General features: G+C 50.6%; 1 protein-coding gene and 1 long non-coding RNA gene across 3 annotated transcripts in view; one reads left to right on the top strand and one right to left on the bottom strand.

The window, feature by feature from the left end:
* Positions 1-24,478, top strand: part of LOC311623502 — a 199,471-nt gene that overhangs the window by 69,078 nt on the left and 105,915 nt on the right. The window lies entirely within an intron of this gene.
* Positions 6,875-10,758, bottom strand: TUBB4A (tubulin beta 4A class IVa). Of its 2 annotated transcripts, XM_084885619.1 has the most exons (4): positions 10,517-10,758; positions 9,865-9,973; positions 9,622-9,732; positions 6,875-8,531 (listed from the first exon to the last, which is right to left on the bottom strand). In XM_084885619.1, the coding sequence occupies exons 1-4, from the start codon at positions 10,571-10,573 to the stop codon at positions 7,474-7,476; spliced, it is 1,335 nt and encodes a 444-aa protein (XP_084741745.1). In that variant the 5' UTR covers positions 10,574-10,758; the 3' UTR covers positions 6,875-7,473. The 2 variants fall into 2 exon arrangements, with proteins under 2 accessions (XP_084741745.1, XP_084741744.1); XM_084885618.1 differs by having other exon boundaries at positions 9,622-9,973; positions 10,517-10,723.

Genomic DNA, 24,478 nt, shown 5'->3' on the forward strand with positions numbered 1-24,478 from the left:
CTTAGAAAGAGACAGACACCTAGGCATACAGATGTCATGTTGAAACACAAGGATTCCTAGACAAACTTTCTAACTGGAATCAAGCTTTTGATATGTTCTGTTATTATGAAAGACAGGTAGGCAAGTGATCAAGGGAATGATTTTGGAGACAGAGAGACATGGGTTCAACACCTGATTCAGTTCTTTAGTGTCTATGTGACCTTAGGCAAGTCATTTGATCTTTATGTATTAGTTACTATTGCTGTGTATTAAATGTCCCTAAGTTAGTGGTTTGAAAGAATACACATTTATGAGTTGACAGATTCTGTGGGGACCAGGACTTTACAACAGGGTGTCTCAGTTATAATAAAGGGTATCTGTTGAGCTATGGCTAGCCATTCACACATTTTGGGGGGAAAATAGTAGAAACAGAATGTGCAAAGGCCCTGAGGTTGAATCAAGCTTGATATGATTGAGCACATGAAGAAGGTCACTGTGACTTGAGTGGAGAAGGAGCTCTTTTATTTTTTTTAATTTTTAAAAATATATTTCATTGATTTTTTACAGAGAGGAAGGGAAGGGGATAGAGAGTTAGAAACATTGATGAGAGAGAAACATTGATCAGCTGCCTCCTGCACACCTCTTTCTGGGGATGTGCCTGCAACCAAGGTACATGTTCTTGACCAGAATTGAATCTGGGACCTTTCAGTCCACAGGCTGACGACTGAGCCAAAGCGGTTAGGGCTAGAAAAGGAGCTCTTTTAAAACTCCCTACGTGACTGCTGGCAGGATTTAGTTCATTGTGGATTGTTGGACTGAGGGCCTCAGTTCCTTGCTGGCTATTGGCAAAGGCTGCCCTCAGTTCGTTGCCATGTAAACCTTCCAAACATATTGCTTGCTTTATCAACCTGAGCAAGCTGAGAAGGCAATGGAGTTCATCAAGACAGAAGACACAGCTTTTTGTAATCCAATATCAGAAGGGACATTTCATCACCTTTGCCATAACTTGTTGGTTAGAAGCCATTGCCAGGTCCAGCCCACACTCAAGGGGAGGAGATCACACAAGGGCATGAATGGAGGAAATGAGATTTTTGGGGCCATCTTAGAAGCCATCTACACTCTATGTCTTTGTTTTCTCACTTTGACATGAGGAAGACAGAACTCTTACTTGCCTACCAGTGTGGCATAAAGTCATTCATTTGCTTGCTCACCCATTCAACAAATAATTACTGAGGGCCTGTGTTGGCATGTGTTGACCAAGGTGGATTCCTGTACTCATGAATCTTACATTTCAGTTGGGAGGTAAGGGGACAGACAAAAGAAACAAATATATAAACAGGTAAGTGATGGAAAGCTACTGGGTGCTAATTTAGAGTTGCCAAGGAGGCTGCTCAAAGGAGATATTTGAACTGAAATCTGTGGGTGAAAGGGGGCTAGTCATTCACACATTCGAGAAAAATAAATAGTAGTGCAAAGGCCCTGAGGCTGAATCAAGCTTGATATGATTGAGCACATGAAGAAGGTCACAGCTTATTGAGTGTGTGTGTGAGGGGGGAGGGTGATGGGATATGTAGTCAAAAGGTGCGAAGATGAAGGTGAGAGTTTGGGTTTCAATCTGAGTGAGACTGAAGTCATGGGGCGGTTTGGATAAGATCTTATTTGCATGTGAAAGCTTATCTGGCTGTGGGAGAAGGAGGATACACTGCAGGGGCAGGGGTGGCAGGAGGGAACTCAGGGAAATGATTGGGGTTATCTGTATGAACAATTATGGTGGCTTAGATCAGAGTATAGACAGGTGGATAGAAGAGGTCAAGACACAGTTTGAAGACAGAAACAACTAGACAGCAAAAGATAGTAAGAGTGTGCTGGGTGTGGGAAACAAGGAATCAAAGCCTACTCATAGATTTGGGGTTTGAGTGAGAGGACGGCACTGCTTAATTGGGAAAAGGTGTTGTGGGGTCGAACCCTGGGTTAAGACCACCGGAGGCTGGTTAATTAATTAAAAAAAAGCAAGCAAGGATTTATTGACTGGCCAGGACAGCCACAAGAGCACCACACGCAGGTGGACTCCAAATGACTGCACCGTTTCAGGGGTAGGCAGTCCCTTTTAAAGGTTCAAACCACAGGAATTTTCCTTTGTTCTAAATTCTAAATCCTAAAGACTAAATTCTAAAGACTGGGGACAGCCCGCAGGGTCGGTTCCCAGTCACATCCTGCTGGACATTGGAATGTGGCCCTATCTTGCAATAGCGATAACACAGAAGCAGAGCTCAGCGGTTAGACTCTAAAGGTTATCTACAGTTTCTATCCCTGAAGCTACTGAGTCAGTGGGAATCAATCTCCTGTGGTCCTGGTCCCAGGCAAGGGAAAATTGCCTTAGCCTCCAGGTCTTCACCTGGAAGCTGAGGTAAGTACCCAGTGTTTTAATCAGATGCAAGGGCTAAACTAGAAGGGTTAAAATTCAAATAGCAGTTTTTACCAAAGTATGGTTGCCACTATATTTCAAAAGGGAGGTTTTAGGGGTAGAATAGTGAGTTCTTTTGTGGCCACATTAGGTTTGAGATGCCAAAGACAGCCAAGTTCATTGCCTAGTCCACTGCCTGCTCCACCACCGAATTCTGTGCTGGGCCTGCTCAGATGAGGGTTGCTGTGGGCTGGATACCCAGGCTGCCTTTCTCACACTTCTCCTGCCTCCTGCCTGCCTGTGGTGGACCCAGTGTTGAGGGTGGTGGGGGATGGGGGACGGCTGGGTCCCAGCATAGAGTGTGAAGAGAATAGTTAATTGGCTCTCAGTCTCCCTCCATTCTTCTTTCTCTTCCTCCTGGTTTGCCTCCCTGTATACTGCAGAAGCTTTGAAGAGCTACATTTTCTAGACTTTTTTGCAGCTCTGGTTTTGGATGAAGAAGTGATTCTACCAACTAGAAATGCTTGAGAGATTTGGAAGATAGAATTGAGGTAGACCTCCCCTCCTGTGTGTGTGTGTGTGTGTGTGTGTGTGTGTGTGTGTGTGAATCCTGCTGGATATTGATATTTAATTAACTTTATATTCATTTTAGTTGATTTTTGCAGAGCACTCCAGTGGACCTATCTTGAGCTCTGCGGGTCTTTGGAGGTGTTCTTGAACTTAGTTAATAGCTCTGATGGCAGCCTGCCGGCTCTCCACCTTTCTCACTAAGCAGAGGAAGCAGCTCCCTAGTGGTCAGCTTTGTGCTGTGCCGGCCTATTCCCAGGCTACTCAAAATGTGGTGTCATAGGCAGCCTCACCTGGGAACTTGTTAAAAATGCAAGGTCTTGGCTTCCCTACCCCCCAGCCCTGCTGAATCAGAAACTCTAGGGTAGGGCCCAGGAAGCTGTGTGCTAGCCAAGTGTTGCTGGTGATGCTTGTACACTGAAATTTAAGAAGCACTTGCTTACACCCCACTCTCTCAATCCCTCCAACGGTGTTGTAATCCTTCTATTAAATTCCTTTCTGCTTAATGTGCCCAGAATGGTCTCTACACTGAACGCTAGGCAATAAAGTGGAGTAAGAGTTCTAGACTTAAACTGTCAGGCTTTGAACCCCAGCTCACTGCTTCATAGTCATGGGACCAAACTGTAATTTCCAAAGATGGCTACAGCCTTTTATCTCCCACCCCACCTGCTCTTAGGGGATCTTGCGTCTCTGCACTCCAGAGGTGTGTGTAGAGTCCATATCCCACTCCCTTGAACGTGGACACGACATTGAGGAGTCCAGAGGACACCAAGTGACTCCTGAAGGCAGGTAAAAAAAGAAAATGCATTGCATTCTGCTTGCTCTTCTGGAATGCTTGCTTTTGGGGACTGCTGTGAGAGAGCCTGAGCAGACTATGGAGAGGTACTGATGCCCTCATTCTATCTGCCCCCTGTTGCACCCCCAGATGACAGTTGGCATTAACTTGGCAGCCATAGGAGTGAGCCACCTTGAAGTAACCCCCTCAGTGGAGATTCTCTAGCTGATGCCATGGAGAGCAGAGACAAGCTGCCTTGCCAAGCCCTGTCCCAATGACAGATTTGGGAACTAAATAAATAACTGTTGTTGTTTTAAGCCCCTAAATTTTTAGAGGATAGCTACACAAGAAAAGCTAATGGAGATCCAAGATGGCTGCACAGGTAAACACCTAACCGCAGCCACACACAACAATTTCAATAAAATACAACTAAAATATAAAATGGACATTGCCCAGAACTACAGGAAAGTCGACTGACTGGAAATTCTACAACGAGAAGCAAGGAGAAAACCAGAAAGAAGAGCAGAGGAGCTGTAAAAGCCTAAGGTACGGAGACACGTGGTGCACGGAGAGGACGGAGCCGGAGAGGAGGGGGAGGCTGAGTGCCTGTCTGGCATTCCCTAGCGGGAAGGAGATAAAAGCTCCAGACTGTGCTGAACCCCAGACCCGACAGCACTGAACCCCAGTTCTAGGCCAGACCTTGGGGACCCAGGCTCAAACAGAGGGAGCCTGGACTGTGAGGCAGAATCCCAGGGGAACAGCAAAAGGCAGAGCCCCCAGAGTCGAGCACATTGTGCACAGAGAAGGGACAGTTGGCTGTGGATTGCCCTGGCGGGAAGGAGACAGGGGCTCCAGACTGCTCTGAACACCACCTCCAATCCCACTTCCAACTGAACTGAACCCCAGTTCCAGGCCCATTGGGGGAGAGACTAGACTGTTTGGTAGCAGGCGAAACTCGAGGGTACCTCACTCTCAGAGGTGCTTGCAGCGAGTACTGAAGGACCCTGAGGAATACTGAGACTCAGGAGCCGCATAGGGCATGGCTGAGCATAGGGCGTGGCTGACAGAAGCCAAGCCTGTAGGCTCCACCCTGAAACTCTGCCCCATCAGGGAAGCTGCGAAAATGCCTAGACAAGGAAATAGATCACAAACGAAAGAAATGGAGGACAAAAAGCGACTGGATATAGAGTTCAAAACCACACTTATAAGGTTGTTCAAGAATCTCCTAGAAAAGGCCGATAAAATAAATGAGACCTATGAGGATATGAAAAGGGATCAACTAGAAATAATAAGGGATCAATAAGAAATAATAAGGGATCAACAAGAAATAATAAGGGATCAACAAGAAATAAAGAATACATTGTCTGAAATAAAAAATATTATCCAGAGTCCTAAAAACAGAATGGAAGATCGCAAGAATCAAGTCAAAGATTTGGAACATAAAGAGCCAGAAGACACTCCTCCGCAGAAGCAAGAAGGCAAGAGAATCCAGAAAGTTGAAGATAATGTAAGAAAACTCTGGGACAACTTCAAGTGAACCAACATCAGAATTATGGGGGTCCCAGAAGATGAGAGAGACCAAGATATCGAAAACATACTGAAAGAAATAGTGACAGAAAACTTCCCCCAGCTGGTGAAAGAATTAGACTTACAAGTCCAGGAAGTGCACAGAACTCCAAACAAAAGGAATCCAAAGAAGACCACACCAAGACAAATCATAATTAAAATTCCAAGAGCAAGAGACAAAGAGAGAATATTAAAAGGAGCACCTATACGATTGTCAGCTGATTTCTCAACAGAAACCATGCAGGCCAGATGGGAATGGCAAGAATATTCAAGGTGATGAATAGTAAGAACGTACAGCCAAAAATAATCTACCCAGTAAAGCATCACTCAGAATCGAAGGCCAGATAAAGAGCTTCACCAATAAAAAAAAAGCTGAAGGAGTTCATCACCACCAAATCAGAATTATATGAATTGCTGAAGGGGGTTCTTTTGGAAGAGAAAGTAAATAAAGATTAAAACTATGAACAACAAATACGTAACTATCAACAAGTGAATCTAAAAACCAAAAAAATCAAAAAAATCTGATGAACAATATTGACTGGTGAATATAATATAGTAGAATCAGAGGTATGGAAGGGGAGTGAACTGACGATTCTCAGGGAAAAGGGGAGATGGGGATGTGGGAAGAGTCTGAACATAAACTGCACCTGTGGATGAGGACAATGATGGCTGGGGAAAGGGCAGAGGGTGGGGTGGGAACCTGGTGGAGGGGGGCAAAGGGGGGGGATGAGGAACATCTGTAATAATATGAACAATAAAGATTAAAAAAAAAAAGCTAATGGATATGCTTTGTAGGCTCAGATCTTACATAGGTCATGTGAGAGTTACATGAGATAAGTGAGGCATGTCAGGAACCTCCAAGTGCTCCATCCGTGTTAGTGACTTGTTCTGATAGGACTGTCCCTTGGATGCTAGCTCCAGAATGCCACCGCCCCAGTGCCCTTCCCTAAAGACCCCTTCTGCTTTCCATACTTGCTAGATGCCCCACAGGACATGGCAACAGCTCCATTGCCAAGCACTCCTTGTGCCAGGCCCTGTGCCCCATAAGAGCTCTCGAATCCTCACTAACATTCCTGGGGTGTGTGTGTGTGGGCATCATGGGGGAAATGTACAATCCCATTTTACAGGTGAGCAAATCGAGGACCAGAGAGCACACGTGCTTACTCCACACCACACAGTGGGTGACCCAGCCCCTCTGTCTGACTCTACAATTTCTGCCCCCTTCCTTCCTCCCCACCTTAGATGTCTCTTCAGCACCCACCTTCATCCTTTAGGGGGAGCCCTTGCTCGTTGGCCTTCCCACAGGGAGATGAAAAATGCACTCGGCAGCCGAAACCGGTTTGGCTCAATGGATAGAGCGTTGGCTTGGGGACTGAAAGGTCCCGGGTTCGATCCCGGTCAAGGGCATGTACCTTGGTTGCGGGCATATCCCCAGTAGGGGGTGTGCAAGAGGCAGCTGATCGATGACTCTCTCTCATCGATGTTTCTAACTATCTCTCTCCCTTCCTCTCTGTACAAAATCAATAAAATACATAAAAAAAAAGAAAAAAAAGAAAAGAAAAATGCACTCGGCAGAAACATGGCAAGACAACAATTTATTTATTGAGGGTGAGTCAGAGGGAAGGAGGTGGGGAGGCATGGGGGCACAGCCTCTCTCGTCCACAGGTTCCAGGGCTGCTTCTCCCCACACAGCTGCCCTCCACCAGCCCTGGAAAGCCAAGGTCAGTGGGAGTTGAGGGGAGTGAGTTCAGGGATAAAACAGGGGAATTACAGAAGCCAGAAAGAACGTGGGGTCAGAGGGTGGGTGTGCTTGTGGGGCCAAAGGTGAGGCATGGTCAGAGGTGGAAGGGAGGCTCAGAGGGAGAGGGGTGTTGTAAGTAGACTGGGTTTATTTGTTTGGGGGTGCATTTGGATGATATGGGTAAGGTCATATAGGTGAAGGAGAGGTCACGGCAAAACAGGGTTCCTGGAGTTAAATGTGGGCCAACGTGGGGCTCCGGGCTCGAAGGTCAGCTGAGATGAGGGGAGGAGTCAAGGTTATAGGGTCAGAGCTGAGTCAGGCTTGGTGATGATACAGGGCTCTCATGAGGGCCCAAGAAGGGCTCTAAGGGGTCAAAGGTAAGCAGCCCAGCAGGGGTGGGGGCAGACCCGGGTGAATGAATGAATGAACGAATGAGATGGTCTAGGCCACCTCCTCCTCGGCCTCTTCCTCAAACTCGCCCTCCTCGGCAGTGGCGTCCTGGTACTGCTGGTACTCGGACACCAGGTCGTTCATGTTGCTCTCGGCCTCGGTGAACTCCATCTCGTCCATGCCCTCGCCCGTGTACCAGTGCAGGAAGGCCTTGCGCCGGAACATGGCCGTGAACTGCTCCGAGATGCGCTTGAACAGCTCCTGGATGGCCGTGCTGTTGCCGATGAAGGTGGCGGCCATCTTCAGGCCCCGGGGCGGGATGTCGCACACGGCCGTCTTCACGTTGTTGGGGATCCACTCCACGAAGTAGCTGCTGTTCTTGCTCTGCACGCTCAGCATCTGCTCGTCCACCTCCTTCATGGACATGCGGCCCCGGAACACGGCGGCCACGGTCAGGTAGCGGCCGTGGCGCGGGTCGCACGCGGCCATCATGTTCTTGGCGTCGAACATCTGCTGGGTGAGCTCGGGCACGGTCAGGGCGCGGTACTGCTGGCTGCCGCGGCTGGTGAGCGGCGCGAAGCCCGGCATGAAGAAGTGCAGGCGCGGGAAGGGCACCATGTTCACGGCCAGCTTGCGCAGGTCGGCGTTCAGCTGGCCCGGGAAGCGCAGGCAGGTGGTGACCCCGCTCATGGTGGCCGACACCAGGTGGTTGAGGTCCCCGTAGGTGGGGGTGGTCAGCTTGAGGGTGCGGAAGCAGATGTCGTAGAGGGCCTCGTTGTCGATGCAGTAGGTCTCGTCCGTGTTCTCCACCAGCTGGTGCACGGACAGCGTGGCGTTGTAGGGCTCCACTACCGTGTCCGACACCTTGGGCGAGGGCACCACGCTGAAGGTGTTCATGATGCGGTCGGGAAACTCCTCCCGGATCTTGCTGATGAGCAGCGTGCCCATCCCGGACCCCGTGCCCCCGCCCAGCGAGTGGGTCAGCTGGAAGCCCTGCAGGCAGTCGCAGCTCTCAGCCTCCTTTCGGACCACGTCCAGGACGGCGTCTACCAGCTCTGCGCCCTCCGTGTAGTGGCCCTTGGCCCAGTTGTTGCCGGCTCCAGACTGGCCTGAGAGGTGAGAAAGGGAACGGGACACAGGGGCGGTTATAGGAAGAACCCCCCCCAGCCTCTCCCCCGCCATCCTAGTGGTTGAATAATAAATTAAAAAATTATTATTAGAGATGACATACATTATTGTAATTTTGTTGTTATGATTATTCATTGTTCTCTCTGCTTCCATCCTTGCCCCTCCTTTCAGCTGTTCCTTGCACATCTTCCCTGCCTGCCTGTCAATGCCCTAATCATCTTTTAGGCCGCAGATATTAATAACAATAATGATCATGAAAACAACAGCAAGTGCTTATTTGCCTTTTTCTCTAGGCATTGTTCTAAATCCTTTACACATGTTAATGGCGTTGAGCCACACAAGCCTGTGAGGTAGATTTTTAAAAATATATATATTTTATTGATTTTTTGCAGAGAGGAAGAGAGAGGGAGAGTTAGAAACATCAGTGAGAGAGAAACACCAATCAGATGCCTCCTGCACACTTCCTACTGGGGATGTGCCCGCAACCAAGGTACATGCCCTTGACTGGAATCGAACCTGGGACCCTTGAATCTGAAGGCCAATGCTCTATCCACTGAGCCAAACCGGTTAGGACAAGGTAGATTTTTTTTAAAATCTCTATTTTAAAAGACGAGGAGATAAGCACAGAGAAACTGCTCAGAGTCACCCAACTGACTGGATCTGTGCCTGGGTGTTACTTGCTTGTATTACCATCCTACCTCCATCCCCCAGGATGCCAGCTCCAGAGGAGAAGAGAGCTTTGTCTGTTTTGTTCTCATGTGTATCCCCCTGGGGCTACAGTAGGACCTGCATGCAGTAGGTGCTCAATAAATGTGTGTAGAATGCATAAAGTGGCAGGGCCGGGGCTTTTGTGCAGGAAGGCTTCCTTACCCACCCCCACCACCCCTGCCACCATATCAGATGCCTCCCCTGGGCTCCCACAGTCGCCAGGCTGTCGCCAACACAGCCCCGGCTGCCCTATCCGCCTCCCCCACTGGGCTGCGGGGCCTGCGGTGGGGAGTTTTCACTAAGCCTTTGGTCGTGAAAGGAGTGAGGGGGCTTCCCTGCCTGTGCTCCATGCCTGGCACTCACCAAACACAAAGTTGTCAGGCCGGAAGATCTGGCCAAAGGGGCCAGAGCGGACCGAGTCCATGGTGCCTGGCTCCAGGTCCACCAGCACGGCTCTGGGCACGTAATTTCCTCCTGCAGGGAAGCAGATGGAGGTCAGCTGGGGTGAGAGCCAGGAACCAGCATGCAGTCCCCCCCTCCACCCCGCCCCCCCCCCCCCCCCGCATCCTTCCCACCCCCACGCCAGAAGGTGCTTCTGCATCCTACCTGTGGCCTCATTGTAGTACACGTTGATCCTCTCCAGCTGCAGGTCACTGTCCCCATGATAGGTGCCCGTGGGGTCGATGCCATGCTCATCACTGATCACCTCCCAGAACTAGAGGGGTGGTGGTGGTGGTGGTGGTGGTGGTGGTAAGAACCGATAGAGAGGGAGAGGGGATCAGGCCTGCCCCGGCCTCCCATCTTCTGAGCTCAGGACCCCCAACCACCTCCCTGCTGCCACCTGTCCCCCAGCAAGGTGAAGGGTGGGGGCTAAAGGCATGGTGGGGAGGCAGGGATGAAACAGCAAGAAGGGAGAGGTGGGGGCAGGGTGAAGCAGAGCCGCCAGCCAAGACTGCCGGTGTCCGTGCACCCTGGCTGCAGCCAGCGGGAGAGGCTGTGACTGGGACCCTTTGTGCGTGTGCAGGGGACAGTGGGCCAGCTGTGAGGCCAGCTGTGGTCAGCAGACAGAAGGCTGGGCCCCACCCCCATTGGCCTCTTTGTTCCCCGCCTGGTCCAGCCCCGGCGCCCCCCTCCCACACCGTCCCTGGGGTGCTGGCCTCCTGGACACCCCGACCGCCCAAAGGCCCAAGGTGGGGGAGTTCAAGGGCCCCGCTCCACTCTTCCCAGCCACCTCCCGGGGCCCGGTTCCCCCGCGCACCTTGGCCCCAATCTGGTTGCCGCACTGGCCGGCCTGCAGGTGCACGATCTCGCGCATGGCGGTGGCGGTGGCGCTGCTGGCGGATGCGGTGGCGGTGGCGCTGGCGTTGGTGCTGGGTGCTGTGGTGGCGGGGCAGGCGGTGGACGCGGTGGATGCGGTGGTGGTGGCGGCGGCGGCGACGACGGCGACGACGAAACACGGTCCCCGAGTCCCCCGCGTGCCTCTATAAGAAAGGGTGGGGCTCGCGTCACCGCCTGTCACCGGCCTGCTCCGCCCCCTGGTCCCGCCCCGGGACGGAGCAGGAGGGGGTGGAGGGAGCGGGCCACCTGGGGACCTCCCGGGGCGCGCGCTGGGGCTCTCCAGGACCCCGTGCGCCCCCACCCCGGGCCTTGACCGGGAGACCCGTTAGGGGCTATCAGCACTTTCTCCCACCGCTCTCCGCCCCAGCCTGGTCTGGCGATTCGCGTTTTGCAGAGATTGGGCGGGGGAAGGGATCAACAAGCATGGGGACATCCTGTGCTCCACCCCACACCCCACACTCCACCCCGGCCCAGGAGGCCCTGCCTCAGTTTCTCTGTCCGAACCGTCCCATGTTACGTACCTTCCCTAGAACCCTTTCATTACTGGGAGGGCTCCTTGTGGGCTCAAGCTGGCGGGAGTTGTGATTTGTCTTGGAGAGGGGGAGGGCGGTAGGCTCTTGGAGGACTGGAAGCTGCATAGTCAGTAAAACCAGATTTTCCTTCCATGTTTCCGGGGAGTGTTTGTGGAAGCTGATGGAGGCTTGTGGGGTCCCTGGACACTTCTGCTGGGCCTTGGGTTTGCAGCAGGCGGGGTCACCCTAGCTTTGCCTGGGTTGGAACTTCAGGGAGTTAAGACTTAGAGCTGGATTTCCAGGGGGGAGGAGGAATGGCGAGCTGTGGGGACTGCTTTGCTTTCTTCAGATCGGCACCTCTCTGCTCCGGTGTTATAATTTATTACAAGCTAGTACCCTACCTTTCACAGCTCCTGTTGGCCCTATGACCTTGCCTGGGCAGCTTTGCCTCTCTGGCTGCAAGACAGGCAGTCAGGAATGCCCTCCCCCCAGTCCCGCAGGGAAAGTCAGATGAGATGGCCCAGTGAGCAAGATGGCCCCAGTTTCTCCTCGCACAGAGTAAACAATAAATTGTAGCTATTAGTATTACAATTATTATCAGGGGGCAGTACAACACTTCCTGTGATGACCCTTAAGTGAAGGCCAGATCCCTTTTCTTTTGTTAATCTCACTGAGGATATGATTTTTATAGAGAGTGGAAGGGAGGGGGAGAGACACACACAGAGAAACATTGATATGAGAGATACATCCCTCGGTGCCTCCCGCATGTGTCCTGCCGGTGTAGGGATCAAGGCTGCACCTGAGGTACATGACCTTGACTGGAACGGAACCTGCCACCATTCAGTAAATGCGCCAACACTCTAACCAGTGAGCCAAAACCGCTAGGGCCAGACCCCTTTTAAAAATTATTATTGTTATTATTTTAAAATATTTATTGAAAGTATTACATATGTCCCCCTATGCCCTATTCACCTCTTCTAGCTCATCCCTGCCCCTGCCTTCACCACCATATTATCTGTCTCCACGAGTTATGCATATATGCATACAAGTTTTTTGGTTGATCTCTTCCCACCCACCCCTTTCTTCCCTCTGAGATTTGATAATCTGTTCCATGCTTCTATGTCTCTGGATCTATTTTGTCCATCAGTTTATTTTGTTCATTAGATTCCACATATGAGTGAGATCATGTGATACTTGTCTTTCTCTGACTGACTCATTTCACTTAGCATAATACTCCCAGGTCCCTCCATGCTGTCTCAAAGGGTGAGAGATTCTTCTTTTTTACTATTGCATGGTATTCCCTGGTGTAAATGTACCACAGCTTTCCCCCCTCCCCCCCCCCCCCCCACTCATCTACAGATGGGCACTTGGGCTGTTTCCAGATCTTAGCTGTTGTAAATTGCACTAATATGAACACAGGGGTGCATACATTCTTTCTGATTGGTGTTTCTAAATTTCTTGAGATATATTTTTAGAAGTGGGATCACTGGGTCAAATGGCAGTTCCATATTTAAATTTTTGAGGAAACTCCATACTGTTTTCCATAATGGTTGCACCAGTCTGCATTCTCACTGGCAGTGCACTAGGGTTCCCTTTTTCCCATATCCTTACCAGCACTTGTCATTTGTTGATTTATTGATGGTAGCCATTCTGACAGGTGTGAGGTGATGCCTCATTGTTGTTTTAATTTGCATCTCTCTGATGATCGGTGCCTTTGAGCATTTTTTCAGAGTCTCTTGGCCATCTATATGTTCCCTTTGGAGAAGTATCCATTTAGGTCCTTTGCCCATTTTTTAATTGGATTGTCTTCCTTTTGTTAAGTTGTATGGGTTCATTATGTATTTTGGATATGAACCTTTCATCAGATGTATCATTTTTTTTTTTGATGGTTTCTTTTGATGATTTGCATCTCTCTGATGATTCTCTGTGGAGAAGCTTTTTTTTTTTTTTTAAATATATATTTTATTGATTTTTTACAGAGAGAAAGAGAGAGGGATAGAGAGTTAGAAACAATGATGAGAGAGAATCATCAATCAGCTGCCTCTTGCACACCCACACTGGGGATGTACTCGCAACCAAGGTACATGCCCTCGACTGGAATTGAACCCGGGACCCTTCAGTCCACAGGCCGATGCTCCATCCACTGAGCCAAACCGGTTTCGGCGAGAAGCTTTTTTTTTTTTTTTTTTTTTTTTTTTAAATATTTTTATTGATTTTAGAGAGGAAGGGGGGAGAGAGAGAGAAACATCAATGATGAGAGAGAATCATTGATTGGCTGCCTCTTGCACAGCCCCTACTGGGGATTGAGCCTGAAACCTGGGCATGTGCCCTGATCAGGAATCAAACGGTGACCTGCTGGTTCAAAGGTTGAGGCTCAACTACCGAGTCACACTGGTGGGGTCAGACTCCCTTTTAAAAAAATATATATATTTTATTGATTTTTTACAGAGAGGAAGAGAGAGGGATAGAGAGTTAGAAACGTCGACGAGAGAGAAACATCGATGAGCTGCCTCCTGCACATCCCCCACTGGGGATGTGCCCACAACCAAGGTACATGCCCTTTATTGGAATCGAACCTGGGACCTTTCAGTCCGCAGGCTGACACTCTATCCACTGAGCCAAACCAGTTTCGGCCAGACTCTCTTTTGATGGCAGCTCCAGCTCTGCCATCCAGGAGCTCCCTCCTTGCCTCCTAGGGCTTCCAGCCATTGAGTCAGCCACTTCAGCCATATGGCTGGTCCTTCACATTCACCAATGGCCTCTAGTGGTTCTCAACTGGGGACGATCTGCCTTCCAGCTGGCAATATCTGGAGACACTTGTGGTTGTCATGTGTGGGTGGCAGTTGTGTGTGTGCTCCTGGCATCTAGTGGGGGCAGGGTGAGGTGCTAGATATATACAGTGCACAGGACTGTCTTTCTCCTTCCTTCACCAGACTCATCTGGGCCCAAATGTCAATAGTGCTGACAATTGCTGAGTTAATTAACTGGGAAAAATTAAGTTAACCCTCCAGCTAACTGAATAAATCCCTGATGGATCAGATGGTATAAACCAGGTTGACCCCTTGCCTCTGTCCATCACCTCCTCTCTCCATTCCATCTAAATGACTACAGCATCCTAGTGAGACAGATAAGTAAACCATGACAAGCGGAAAAGGGAAACCGAGACAGATAGTTAAACGACCAAGAAGTTTACAGCCATCTAGTAAATCGCAAAATCTTATCTTCCCTAACCAACACTCAAGAGTAAATGGCCCTGGATGGAGCATTGTCCCATACACCAAAAGGTTGTGACTTCAAATCCTAGTCAGGGCACATAGCTAGGTTTCAGGTTATCCCCAGTCGGGTTGCATGAAGGAGGCAACTGATTAAGGTTTCTTTCTCTTTCTCCCTCTCTCTGAATTCAATGAAAACATATAAAATATTTAAAAAATAAAACAAAAACATATTCTTGGGTGAGGGGAAAAAAACTCCACAACCTCATGGACACAGACAGCAGTGTCTGTGATCAGAGGGAAAAGGGGATGGGGGAGATAGAAGTAGGTATAGGGGGATAAATTGTGATGGAAGGAGACTTGACTTAGGGCAGTGAACCTGTAATCCTATATAATATAATAAAAGGCTAACATGCAAATAGGCTGAATGGCAGAACAACCGGAACAACCAAACACTGGTTGCCACAAGGTGCGCTGACCACCAGGGTGTTACTAGCACCTGGTGGGTGGAACATGGTGGGCGTTGGCTGTGGTGGGATGGTGGAGCAGGTGAGCAGAGGGGTGCAGGTTGCTATCATAGGGGTGAGCCTCTGGTGGTTACTGAAAATTCTTTGCTCCTGCACACTGAGGTTCCACTTGGCACTCGCACCCACAGCCAGCACTGGAGTCACCGTTTGCATCTGCTGCCAGTGCTTGGAGCTGGTCCCAATCACTCGGCACAATCAGCAGTGGCTGCCAGCCCTGATCATCCCTGAGGGCTTCTCCACCTCCCCCTGCTCCTGAGGAGTGATTGGGGCAGCGGCTGCTGCTCACACCCACTGCTGGTGCCAGTCCCAGTCACTCCACATCATCAACAGGTGTGAGCAGAGCCAGTGCTGTCAGAACGTGGGAGCAGCAGAGATGGAAGTGGGGCTGCTGGCAGACGGGGGATGGGGGAGTGGGCCTGTGGCAGGAGGGGCTGGGTGAGGGTGCAGAGGATGGGCTGAGACCTGCCCCTGTGCCTACCACAGCCTTGTGGCCCACAGTTCCTTTCAAGGTGCATGAATTTGTGCACTGAGCCCTTAGTACAATATACAGATGATGTATTATAGAATTCTACACCTGAAGCCTATATCATTTTATTAAACAACTAGAGCCCCAGTGCATGAAAATCGTGTGCAGGAGAGGGTCCCTCAGCCAAGCCTTACACCCTCTCTAATCAGGTATCCCTTGGGGGATGTCTGACTTCTGATTGTGGGGTAGGGCCTAAACTGGCAGTCGGACATCCCTCTCACAATCCAGGACCGCTGGCTCCTAAATGCTAACCTGCCTGCCTGCCTGCCTGATCACCCCTAACCACTCTGCCTGCCTGCCTGGTAGCCCCTAACCACCTCTGCCTCAGTCCCACCACCACGGCTTTATCCCAAAGGATATCAGGTCTATCTGGTTTAATTAGCATATTACCTTTTTATTAGTATAGATGTCTTCCCAATAAATTCAATAAAGAGGGGGGGGGGGGAGTAAAGGGTTTGCAATTCTCTCCAACCAGAGTATAAACAACTTAAATTACCCTTCTCAGGGAGATAGATAACAGAATTCCAAGTAATGCCATTTGTGCCAACCACACCCTAGGAAGAATGAGGTCAGGGGAATAAATCTCATGTTGGTGAATTAGCATAATGCTTATAAATATTCTATTGACATCTTCCTCTAAGACCTCCTTTAGAAAACAGAAAAGAACTCTCAAGAAAAAGACCCAGGAGGGGCCCTCTCTGGAGCATGTCCACACTTTTCTTCCTTCTCAAGTGTGCATCTTACTCCCCCTCCCCCCGAGCTCTAAGGGTCCCCATGGGACTTGTAACAGGGGATCAACTGGCAGTGGCAGGTTGTCCTGGGCTAACCTCTGATCCTGTCTCTAAGGCCCCCTTTTCTCTGACTTCAGTGAGCTGATAGCAGCCCCCCATGGCTCGCTTCTCTCCTATAACATTTCTAGAGAGCCAAAGCAGAGCACCACCTAGGCTTTCTCTCTCTCACCCATTGCTTCTTCTGTCCTAAGCTCTTCCTTTGTTTCCCTGTCCCCAGCTTTAATAAATGTACTCTCAAAATCACCTGGACTTGTGTTGTGAAATCTTTCCTACATGAAGCCAAGAAACCATGCACTGACGGCTGGCCCGAGGCAGGCCTACACAGGGCCCAGTCCCGTTCAGGTGACTCTAGGGCCCCAGTAGTCAGATGGTTATGGAATGCAGCTTCCTGGGGGAGGGGTGTCAGTGGAACCCCCTCAGGCAGGAGTTCTCAGCTGGGGTTGTTTTGTCCCGTAGGGGGTACTTGGTGGTGTCTGGAGACGTTTTTGGTCTGTTACAACTTGGAGCTGTTACTGGCGCCTGGTGGGTGGAGGCCAGGAATGTTGCTCAACATCCTACAAATCGCAGGACGGCTCCTGCAGCCAAGAACTATCCCACAGTGGTGAGATGGAGAACCCTGATTTAGACTTTCTAAAAATCCTCACCGGAGGTTATTTTTTCCGCTGATCGAGAGAGAGAGAGAGAGAGAGAGAGAGAGAGAGAGAGAGAGAGAGAGAGAGAGAGAGACTTGATGACTTGATATGAGAGAGACATGGACTGGTTGCCTCCTGCACATGGGAATCAAACCCGTGGCCCTTTGGTCTGCAAGCCAATGCTTTAACCAGTGATCCAAACTGGCCAGAGCTGACTTAAATTTTTGAGTTCTCACCCAATGCAGATGTTGTTAGCATTGATCCCTGAGACATGGTGCTCCGACTGAAATGGGAGGTCCACCAATCCATGCTAATATACATTAAAAAACTTCATACATGCTATGTTGGTATTTCTTTTTTAAAAATATATTTTATTGATTTTTTACAGAGAGAAAGGGAGAGAGCTAGAGAGCTAGAAACATCGATGAGAGAGAATCATCGACCAGCTGCCTCTTGCACACCCCCTACCAGGGATGTGCCCGCAACCAATGTACATGCCCTTGACCGGAATTGAACCCGGGACCCTTCAGTCCGCAGACCGACGCTCTACTACTGAGCCAAACTGGTTTTGGCTGTGTTGGTATTTCTCAATTTTTAATGTATTAGAAATGGAAACGGAGGCGGTCCTGCTGGAAAGGGCTGACTTGGGTCTCAGCCCTAGAAAAAACAGGTAAACAGGTTTCCTGTGTCATTCCCCCCCTCTCCCCCCCCCCCGCCCCCCCAGGACTGGCCTGATTTGGGGTGTGGTCTGTCCTCAAGAGACAGAGCTTTCTGGGTTAGCCCACCCGGCAAGGGATAGCTCCCTGGAGATAGGCCCTGCACTGGGCGCCTTCTACCTTTCTCTGCATCGGGGCATTCATTGGGTTCCCTGATGGCCCTCGGGGTGGAGTTGGGGGTGGGGGGAAGAGAATGGAGAGTAGGGGGCAGGTGGCCTCTAGCACCTGGAGCTGCTGGGACCTGGCATCGCTAGAGATGTAAAAAGACCAGAGATATAGAATACCTGCAGGGATGATGGGGGTTTGAGGTGGGTTTATGTCGTCTGCACCCCATGGCTGCTGCCTCCCCAGCTGGCCTCTCTTGGGAGGTGAAGAATGCCAGGTATACCCATGGCTCCCCAGCAAGCAGACCCTCCCTGGGAGCCAGGTGTCCATGGCATTACCTACCACTCAGAAAGCCATCAAGGCTCCTTGCAGGAATCCCAAGACCCTGTCACAGGGGTGGTGCCAATAGTCCAAAATCGGGATGTAGCCACTGAACAGAGCCACGGAGAAGAAAAGGAGCTGGGTGGTGAGCCATAGGAGCTGGGTCTCCATCCCCAGGGGCCAGCCTGCACATAGAGCTGGGGGGAGGGCAGGCGCCAAGAAGCCCCAACAGTAGCGACCCATCCACCAAAGGCTGGGTTCTTTTTCTTAAAAAAAAAGAAAAAAAAAAAAAAAAAATATTTCCTTAACAGAGAGAAAGGGAGAGGAATAGAAAGTTAGAAACATCGATCAACTGCCTCCTGACACACATCCTACTGGGGATGTGCCCACAACCAAAATACATGCCCTTGACCAGAATTGAACCTGGGACCTTCCAGTCCACAGGCCGATGCTCTATCCCCTGAGCCAAACAGGTTAGGGCCCAGGCTGGGTTTCTGGGCCCACCCACCTGCCTGATCCTGGGTGGCCACGGTGTGAGGCAAGACATTCATCCTGCCATTTTGGAAGGAAAATGATTTCAGCATCTAGAGAGGGTACGGGCTGCAGCCCTGACACCATCATTGTAAGAGAGCTTTATGCTATTAATTACACACTGGTGTTGGGAGAATTGTTAGATGTGGGACAATCTCCCAAGCAGTCAGGTGAGACCCTGTGGGTAGGCTCCTGTGCTGGCCCAGATCCCACCTCCTGCCAGCCTCAGATCTCCAAGCTAGCTAGGTGGTGCTCAGGAGAGACCTCTCAAAGAGCAGGGGTTGAGCTCCTGATTTTGAAATGGAAAACAGAAAAACAAAACAAAACAAAACACCCATTTTTATTTTTTATTCTATTTATTGGGGTTACATTGGTTAATAAAATTATATAGGTTTCAAGTGTATAATCCTATACTATAGCATCTGTAAGAAAAACTCAATTTTTAAATAATAGGTTAAATTTACTTCCTTGAAATTAGCAGGCTGAATGAGAAAGTTGCTGTTGTGTGTTTCTTTCTTTCTTTCTTTTAAAGTATATTTTTTTTATTGATTTTTTTACAGAGAGGAAGGGAGAGGGTTAGAGAGCTAGAAACATCCTTCAGCTGCCTCCTGCACTCCCCCTCCCCCCCAACTGGGGATGTGCCCACAACAAAGGTACATGCCCTTGACCGGAATCGAACTTCGGACCTTTCAGTCCGCAGGCTGACACTCTATCCACTGAGCCAAACCGGTTTCAGCACTATTGTGTGTTTTTGGGAGCCACCAGGTATGGGGACTTGGGGAATACTCGGGGAAGGGAATTCAGGGAGACCCAGAACATCTTGCTCATGAAATGGACTGCCCCTTCTTTACCAGGTCTGCAAAACCAGGGAAATGCCTGCTTCCTACTTGTGAGTGATCTGTCCACCATGTGGGGGGCCACGCTGCTACCCCACCTGTGCACCTCGAGGCATTGCTGACAGACACCCCCAGCCCAGATCCACTCTGGGGTTTGTTTTGCCTATTATTAAAGATAATAGTCACATTTAGGCCAGACCCAGTTTAAGTGCTTTGAGTGTACCAGCTTGTTTATGTTTCAAGGTGAAACCACACCCCTAGGAGGCAGTTGCCGTTGGCTTGCCCGTTTTACAGATGCAAAACGGGAGGCCTGAGAAGGAAGTTGAGTATCTCACCCATAGTTGAGGCTGTGACAGATCCAGCTTCAAAGACCCTGCTCTCTTCTCAAACAGAAGCTGCAGTTACTTTGTTACGCCTTCTTTTTCTTTTTAAAGGCTGGCAGCAGAAGGGGTTGTCTTTCAGGAGGAAATGCCGCTGGGTTGCTGGTGTGAAAACATCCGTGTGACTGTCACATGCCCCGTGGCCTGGGCCTCTGCCTGTGTCATTGTGTCTGCCCACCATGTGCCCAGGTGCTCTGGGCTGGCTCCTATGTTTGTAATCCAATTCCATCTCCAGGATCTATGCTCTCTTTGTCCACTGGGCCTGTGGGTCATCGCCTGTTTCCCAGTGGGTTCCCTTCTCCCCAGCTCCTCCTGTCACCCCGTTACCAAAACTTTGGACCTATCCCTCAGCTGGACCTGATTTCCCTTCCACCTGCTCCTGGTGGAACCTAGCCCTGGGCATGGACCTAGCCTGGCACAGGCCGTCGTCAGCTGCCGGGAGGAGGAGACAGGGTTCTGGAAGTTGCCATTCTGGGACAGGGACACTGAATGAGCCTTAAGAGGAGAGGGGCCCTCCCCATTCTGGCCCTCCCAATGCCAGGGGCACATACACACACAAGCTCCATGGAAGCTGTGCCTGGCACTGCTGGCACCAAGCATGGGGTGGGAGTGGGGGTGGGGGTGGGGGACAATGGAGCATTCTCTGACCTTACTGGGTGTGTGGCCTGTCTCCCGCCAGCACTCACCATCAGATGCACCATGGCATACATCCCGTAAAAGGCGTTCCTGGGGGATGGGCAGGGGAGGGCCGGCATCAGCTGCAGCTGGGGTGAGGGGACCTTTCCTGGGTTCTCCTCCCCAGCTGCCCACTCGCCTGGCACAGAGGACGTCTTCAGCTAGTCTGGTTTGTGATGTAGCCAATTTTTACAGTCCAAGGAGGTCCGGTTGGGCAGGCACACAGCCAGGAAGTGGGGCCTCGGGTGGCCTGTGGTCATCTTGGCAATGCCAGTCTGGGACCAGCTGGCCATGCCACCAAACGCGAAGGTACCCCGTTGCTTGTAGATCATGGCCATGTAGGTGCTGCTCATGAAGGCTGGTGAGGTCAGCTGCAAGCCCTGGACACAGATCATCTCTCCCAGGCTGATCTGCAGGGTGGGAGTGGAGGGGGGAGAAGGAAGGGGTGGGGGGCAGCTGGGGGAGCAATAAGAGTAGAAAATCTCCAGCCCTTGTTTTTCAGAGAGGTTGCATATGCCACTTCATATGGAAAGGAGGATATGGTTTCCCACTAAACCAGGCAAAAGGGGAGGCTTCTCATTTCATAGCACGCACACACAGCACACTGGGGCCTTCTCCTGCCCCTGCGCCTGAAATGGGCGGGGTTTCCTATTTTACTGAGGCAAGGGGCATGGCTTCCCATTTCACCAAGAAAAGGGGTGGAACATCCTCCTTTTTTACCTCAGACAGGGGCGGGAGTTCCAAATCTGAAAGAGATGCGACTTCCTGTCACCCAGGAAAAGGGTTGGATGGCGCCTAGTTTATGTCAGACATAGGCAGGGTTTCTTGTCACATATCCGAAAGGGGCAGGACTTCCTGTGGTACCGGGAGAAAAGGATAGGCCTTCTGAATGCCTGAAAATGGTAGGACTTCCCTTTTTACCAGAAGAAAGAGGCAGGATGTTCCCTCTGAAAAGGGGATGTTTCCCAACTCCCCCCAAGCGGGCAGGATTGCTTCCTGCTTTATGAATGTAAGAGATGGACTTTGTTCACTGGAGGAAAGGAGATGCACTCTTGCTGCATGCCTAAGGCTGAGAGGCTGGCATTTCCCCTATTCTATGTCAGAAAGGTGTGACTCTTACCTTTTCCTCAGGGAAGGTTTCATCTATGCCACCGAGCAGCAAGATTCCCCATTTCATTAGGAAAAGAGGCAGTTAGGGGTGACCAGGGCTGCAGAAGAGGGAAGTTGAGGGTGACGGGACACTGCAGGGGAGAGCAGTTGGGGGGTACCAAGCCTGCAGGGGAGGGCAGTTAGGGGCAATCAGGTTGGCAGGGGAGCAGTTAGGCATTAATCAGGGTGGCAGGGGAGTGGTTAGGGGGTGATCAGGCTGGTAGGCAGAAGCAGTTAGGGTCAATGGGCAGGCAGGCAGATGAGTGGTTGGGAGCCAGCAGTCCTGGGTTGTGAGAGGGATCCTAGATTGGAGAGGGTGCAGGCTGGGCTGAGGGACATCCCCTCTTGCCCCCTGCACAAATTTTATGAACTGAGCCTCTAGTTATGTATGAGGATATTGTAAAAATTAAGTTCCAAAAATTTTATGAAAACATTTCTTACATACCGTTATATTGGCTGGGACATAGAAATATTCATTGTGGGCTGCATGTGGCCCGTGTCCGCGAGTTTGACATGCTTGATCTAGGAGATATTGGTGTGAATGTGTGTGAGCAGGGTCCAGGGCCCCTGATACCACCACCTTGAAGTCAGGAAGGGCAGGGGGGCCTGTCTCCAGCAGGTGCCAGGCTCTCTGTTAGGCCCATTCACCCTATGAGCCTACCTCCAGGCCTGCCACCCTTCTTTTGACCCTGTCATTCTCTTGTCCACTGTAGTTTGTTGGAGCTAGGCAGTTGAAACCCAGCCTCTCACAGCTCCCAACTCCCTTCCTGGGCTGGGATCTCAGTGTCCCAGCCTGGACTCTCCTCCCTAGCAAGGGGCTTCAGTCACTAGCTTTGCCCACTGGGATACACACACATAGACACAAAATGTAACAATATACTCACAGTACACATAGGTCCATATAGACCCAGACACACCTAGCTACACAAACACTATTGGATCCACCCCCAACCCAGATGCATGAAAAGGCTCCCATAGACCAAGTGTTTGAATGGGACACAATAACCATACCTCGCCCAAGTCAATACACCACAACACACAACACAGACACAGACACAGACACACACACACACACACACACACACACACACACACGGCGTCACAGATACATTCTACACCCTATGCAGACACAGCCAGACCTAGTTGTATGCACACACACAAATACACAAGCATGAGCACAAACATGGAATTGTGCATTCACATGGATATACATATAAATAAACACAGACAACCTGCAGACATATATAGATGGACCCAGATATGCAACTCAAAAAGTCACACAGCAGATGTGTTATAGAATTATACACCTGAAGCCTATATAATTTTATTAATTAATGTCACCCCAATACAAACCATATAAAAAGACGTACAATAAATAAAAACAGCATGAAAAACAAAAAGAAAATGGTTGAAGTGAGAAGATAAAATCATGAAAGACTGAAAAAAAGAAAACAAAACCACACAGCCAGCTGCTGACCCCAGCATCCAGACCCAGGAAATCACTTTTGCGTAGAATCCCTTTCTCTCCCATTCACACAAACATTGACCCAGACATCCCAGAAATAGGCTGATGAATGCGCAGATGTGAAGACACACCACAGTCTCCAGTCTAGCGGCCCTTGGATAAAGACAGAAAGACAGGCAGACAGACCTCCTCCACAGCCTCATGGGTGTCTAAAAGCTGGGGGGAAGTGGGGGGGGGGGGGTGGTGGTGGCAGAAGGAGGCTCATCCAGCAGCAGACATAGCATGTCCAAAGCCACCAACATCTTGGCGATGGAGTGTGGCAGCGAACGGGACAGGACTGATCTGCGAGGGTTCCTCAGCCACAGGCACTCGTAACCAGATCACCATGTCGGGCAAGGCCCGTTAACCCCTGTGTGGTAAGTTTATCGACTGGGGGTGGGTGCGTGGGGGCGCTCCCACCGGGACTGGTATTAGAGCTCTGGGCTACCGCGGGCAGAGGCGGGCTGGGCTGGTGAAGACCGCGTGGGCAGGGGCAGGGCCCCTCTGGGGGCGGTAGTTAGACGGCCAGGAGGAAGGGGCTTTCCCTGGGAAGAGCAGGGCTGGGGAAACGGAGGCCTCTCTTTCTCCGTTAGCGAGGAGGTTCCATCCCACACCGGGAACTTGACAAAAACAGGTCTTGATAGTGTGGGTGGGGCCTGGAAGAAGACTGGGCGGCACACAAGGGGCGGAGCCTAAAGGAATGAGGCAAAGTGGTCAGACCCGAAGGCCGCTAGGTCCCCAGGGAAGTCAGATTAGGATTGGGGGATGGATTGCAGACTGGGAAGAAGGCATTGGGCTCTGGAAAGGTGGAACCCAAAAACGGAGGGAAGCCTTGACTGGTTTGGCTCAGTAGACAGAGCATCGGCCTGCGGAATAAAGGGTCCCAGGTTCGATTCCGGTCAGGGGCATGTACCTTGGTTGCAGGCACATCCCCAGTGGGATGTGCAGGAGGCGGCTGATGGATGTTTCTCTCTCATCTATGTTTCTGGCTCTCTGTCCCTCTCCCTTCCTCTCTGTAAAAAAATCAATAAAATATATTTTTTTAAAAAAAGAAAGAAGGGAAGACTTTAGATAGGAGTCAATGTAAGGGTGGAGCCAGGGGAGAGGGGATGCTGGACTAAGAAAAACAGAAAAGTGGGCGAGTGAGCAAGGGACACCTGACTGGGGAGGTGGGCAGGGCCCAGGGAGAATGACAGGAAAGTGGGCGGTACTGGGGGGAGGCTGGCAATGGGGCGTGGCTTACAGATAATAACGGGAAATGGGCGGGGCTGGGGAGTGGGCAGGGCTTGGAGGGGAGCCTGGGTCAACCCTGGAAGGGGTTGGCCCACCTTTCTCAGGGTTCTGCGGGTCAAAGTCACGTCGGAGATGGCGATAACTCTGTGCTGGGCAGGCCGCATCTTGGGCGATTGCTTGGAGGTCATTTTCTGGCTGAGATCCATTCTGGGGCTGGACGGAATCCTTCCGA

The sequence above is a fragment of the Pipistrellus hanaki genome (genome assembly GCF_964339955.1).
Source record: "Pipistrellus hanaki genome assembly, chromosome: 5".
NCBI lineage: Eukaryota > Metazoa > Chordata > Mammalia > Chiroptera > Vespertilionidae > Pipistrellus > Pipistrellus hanaki.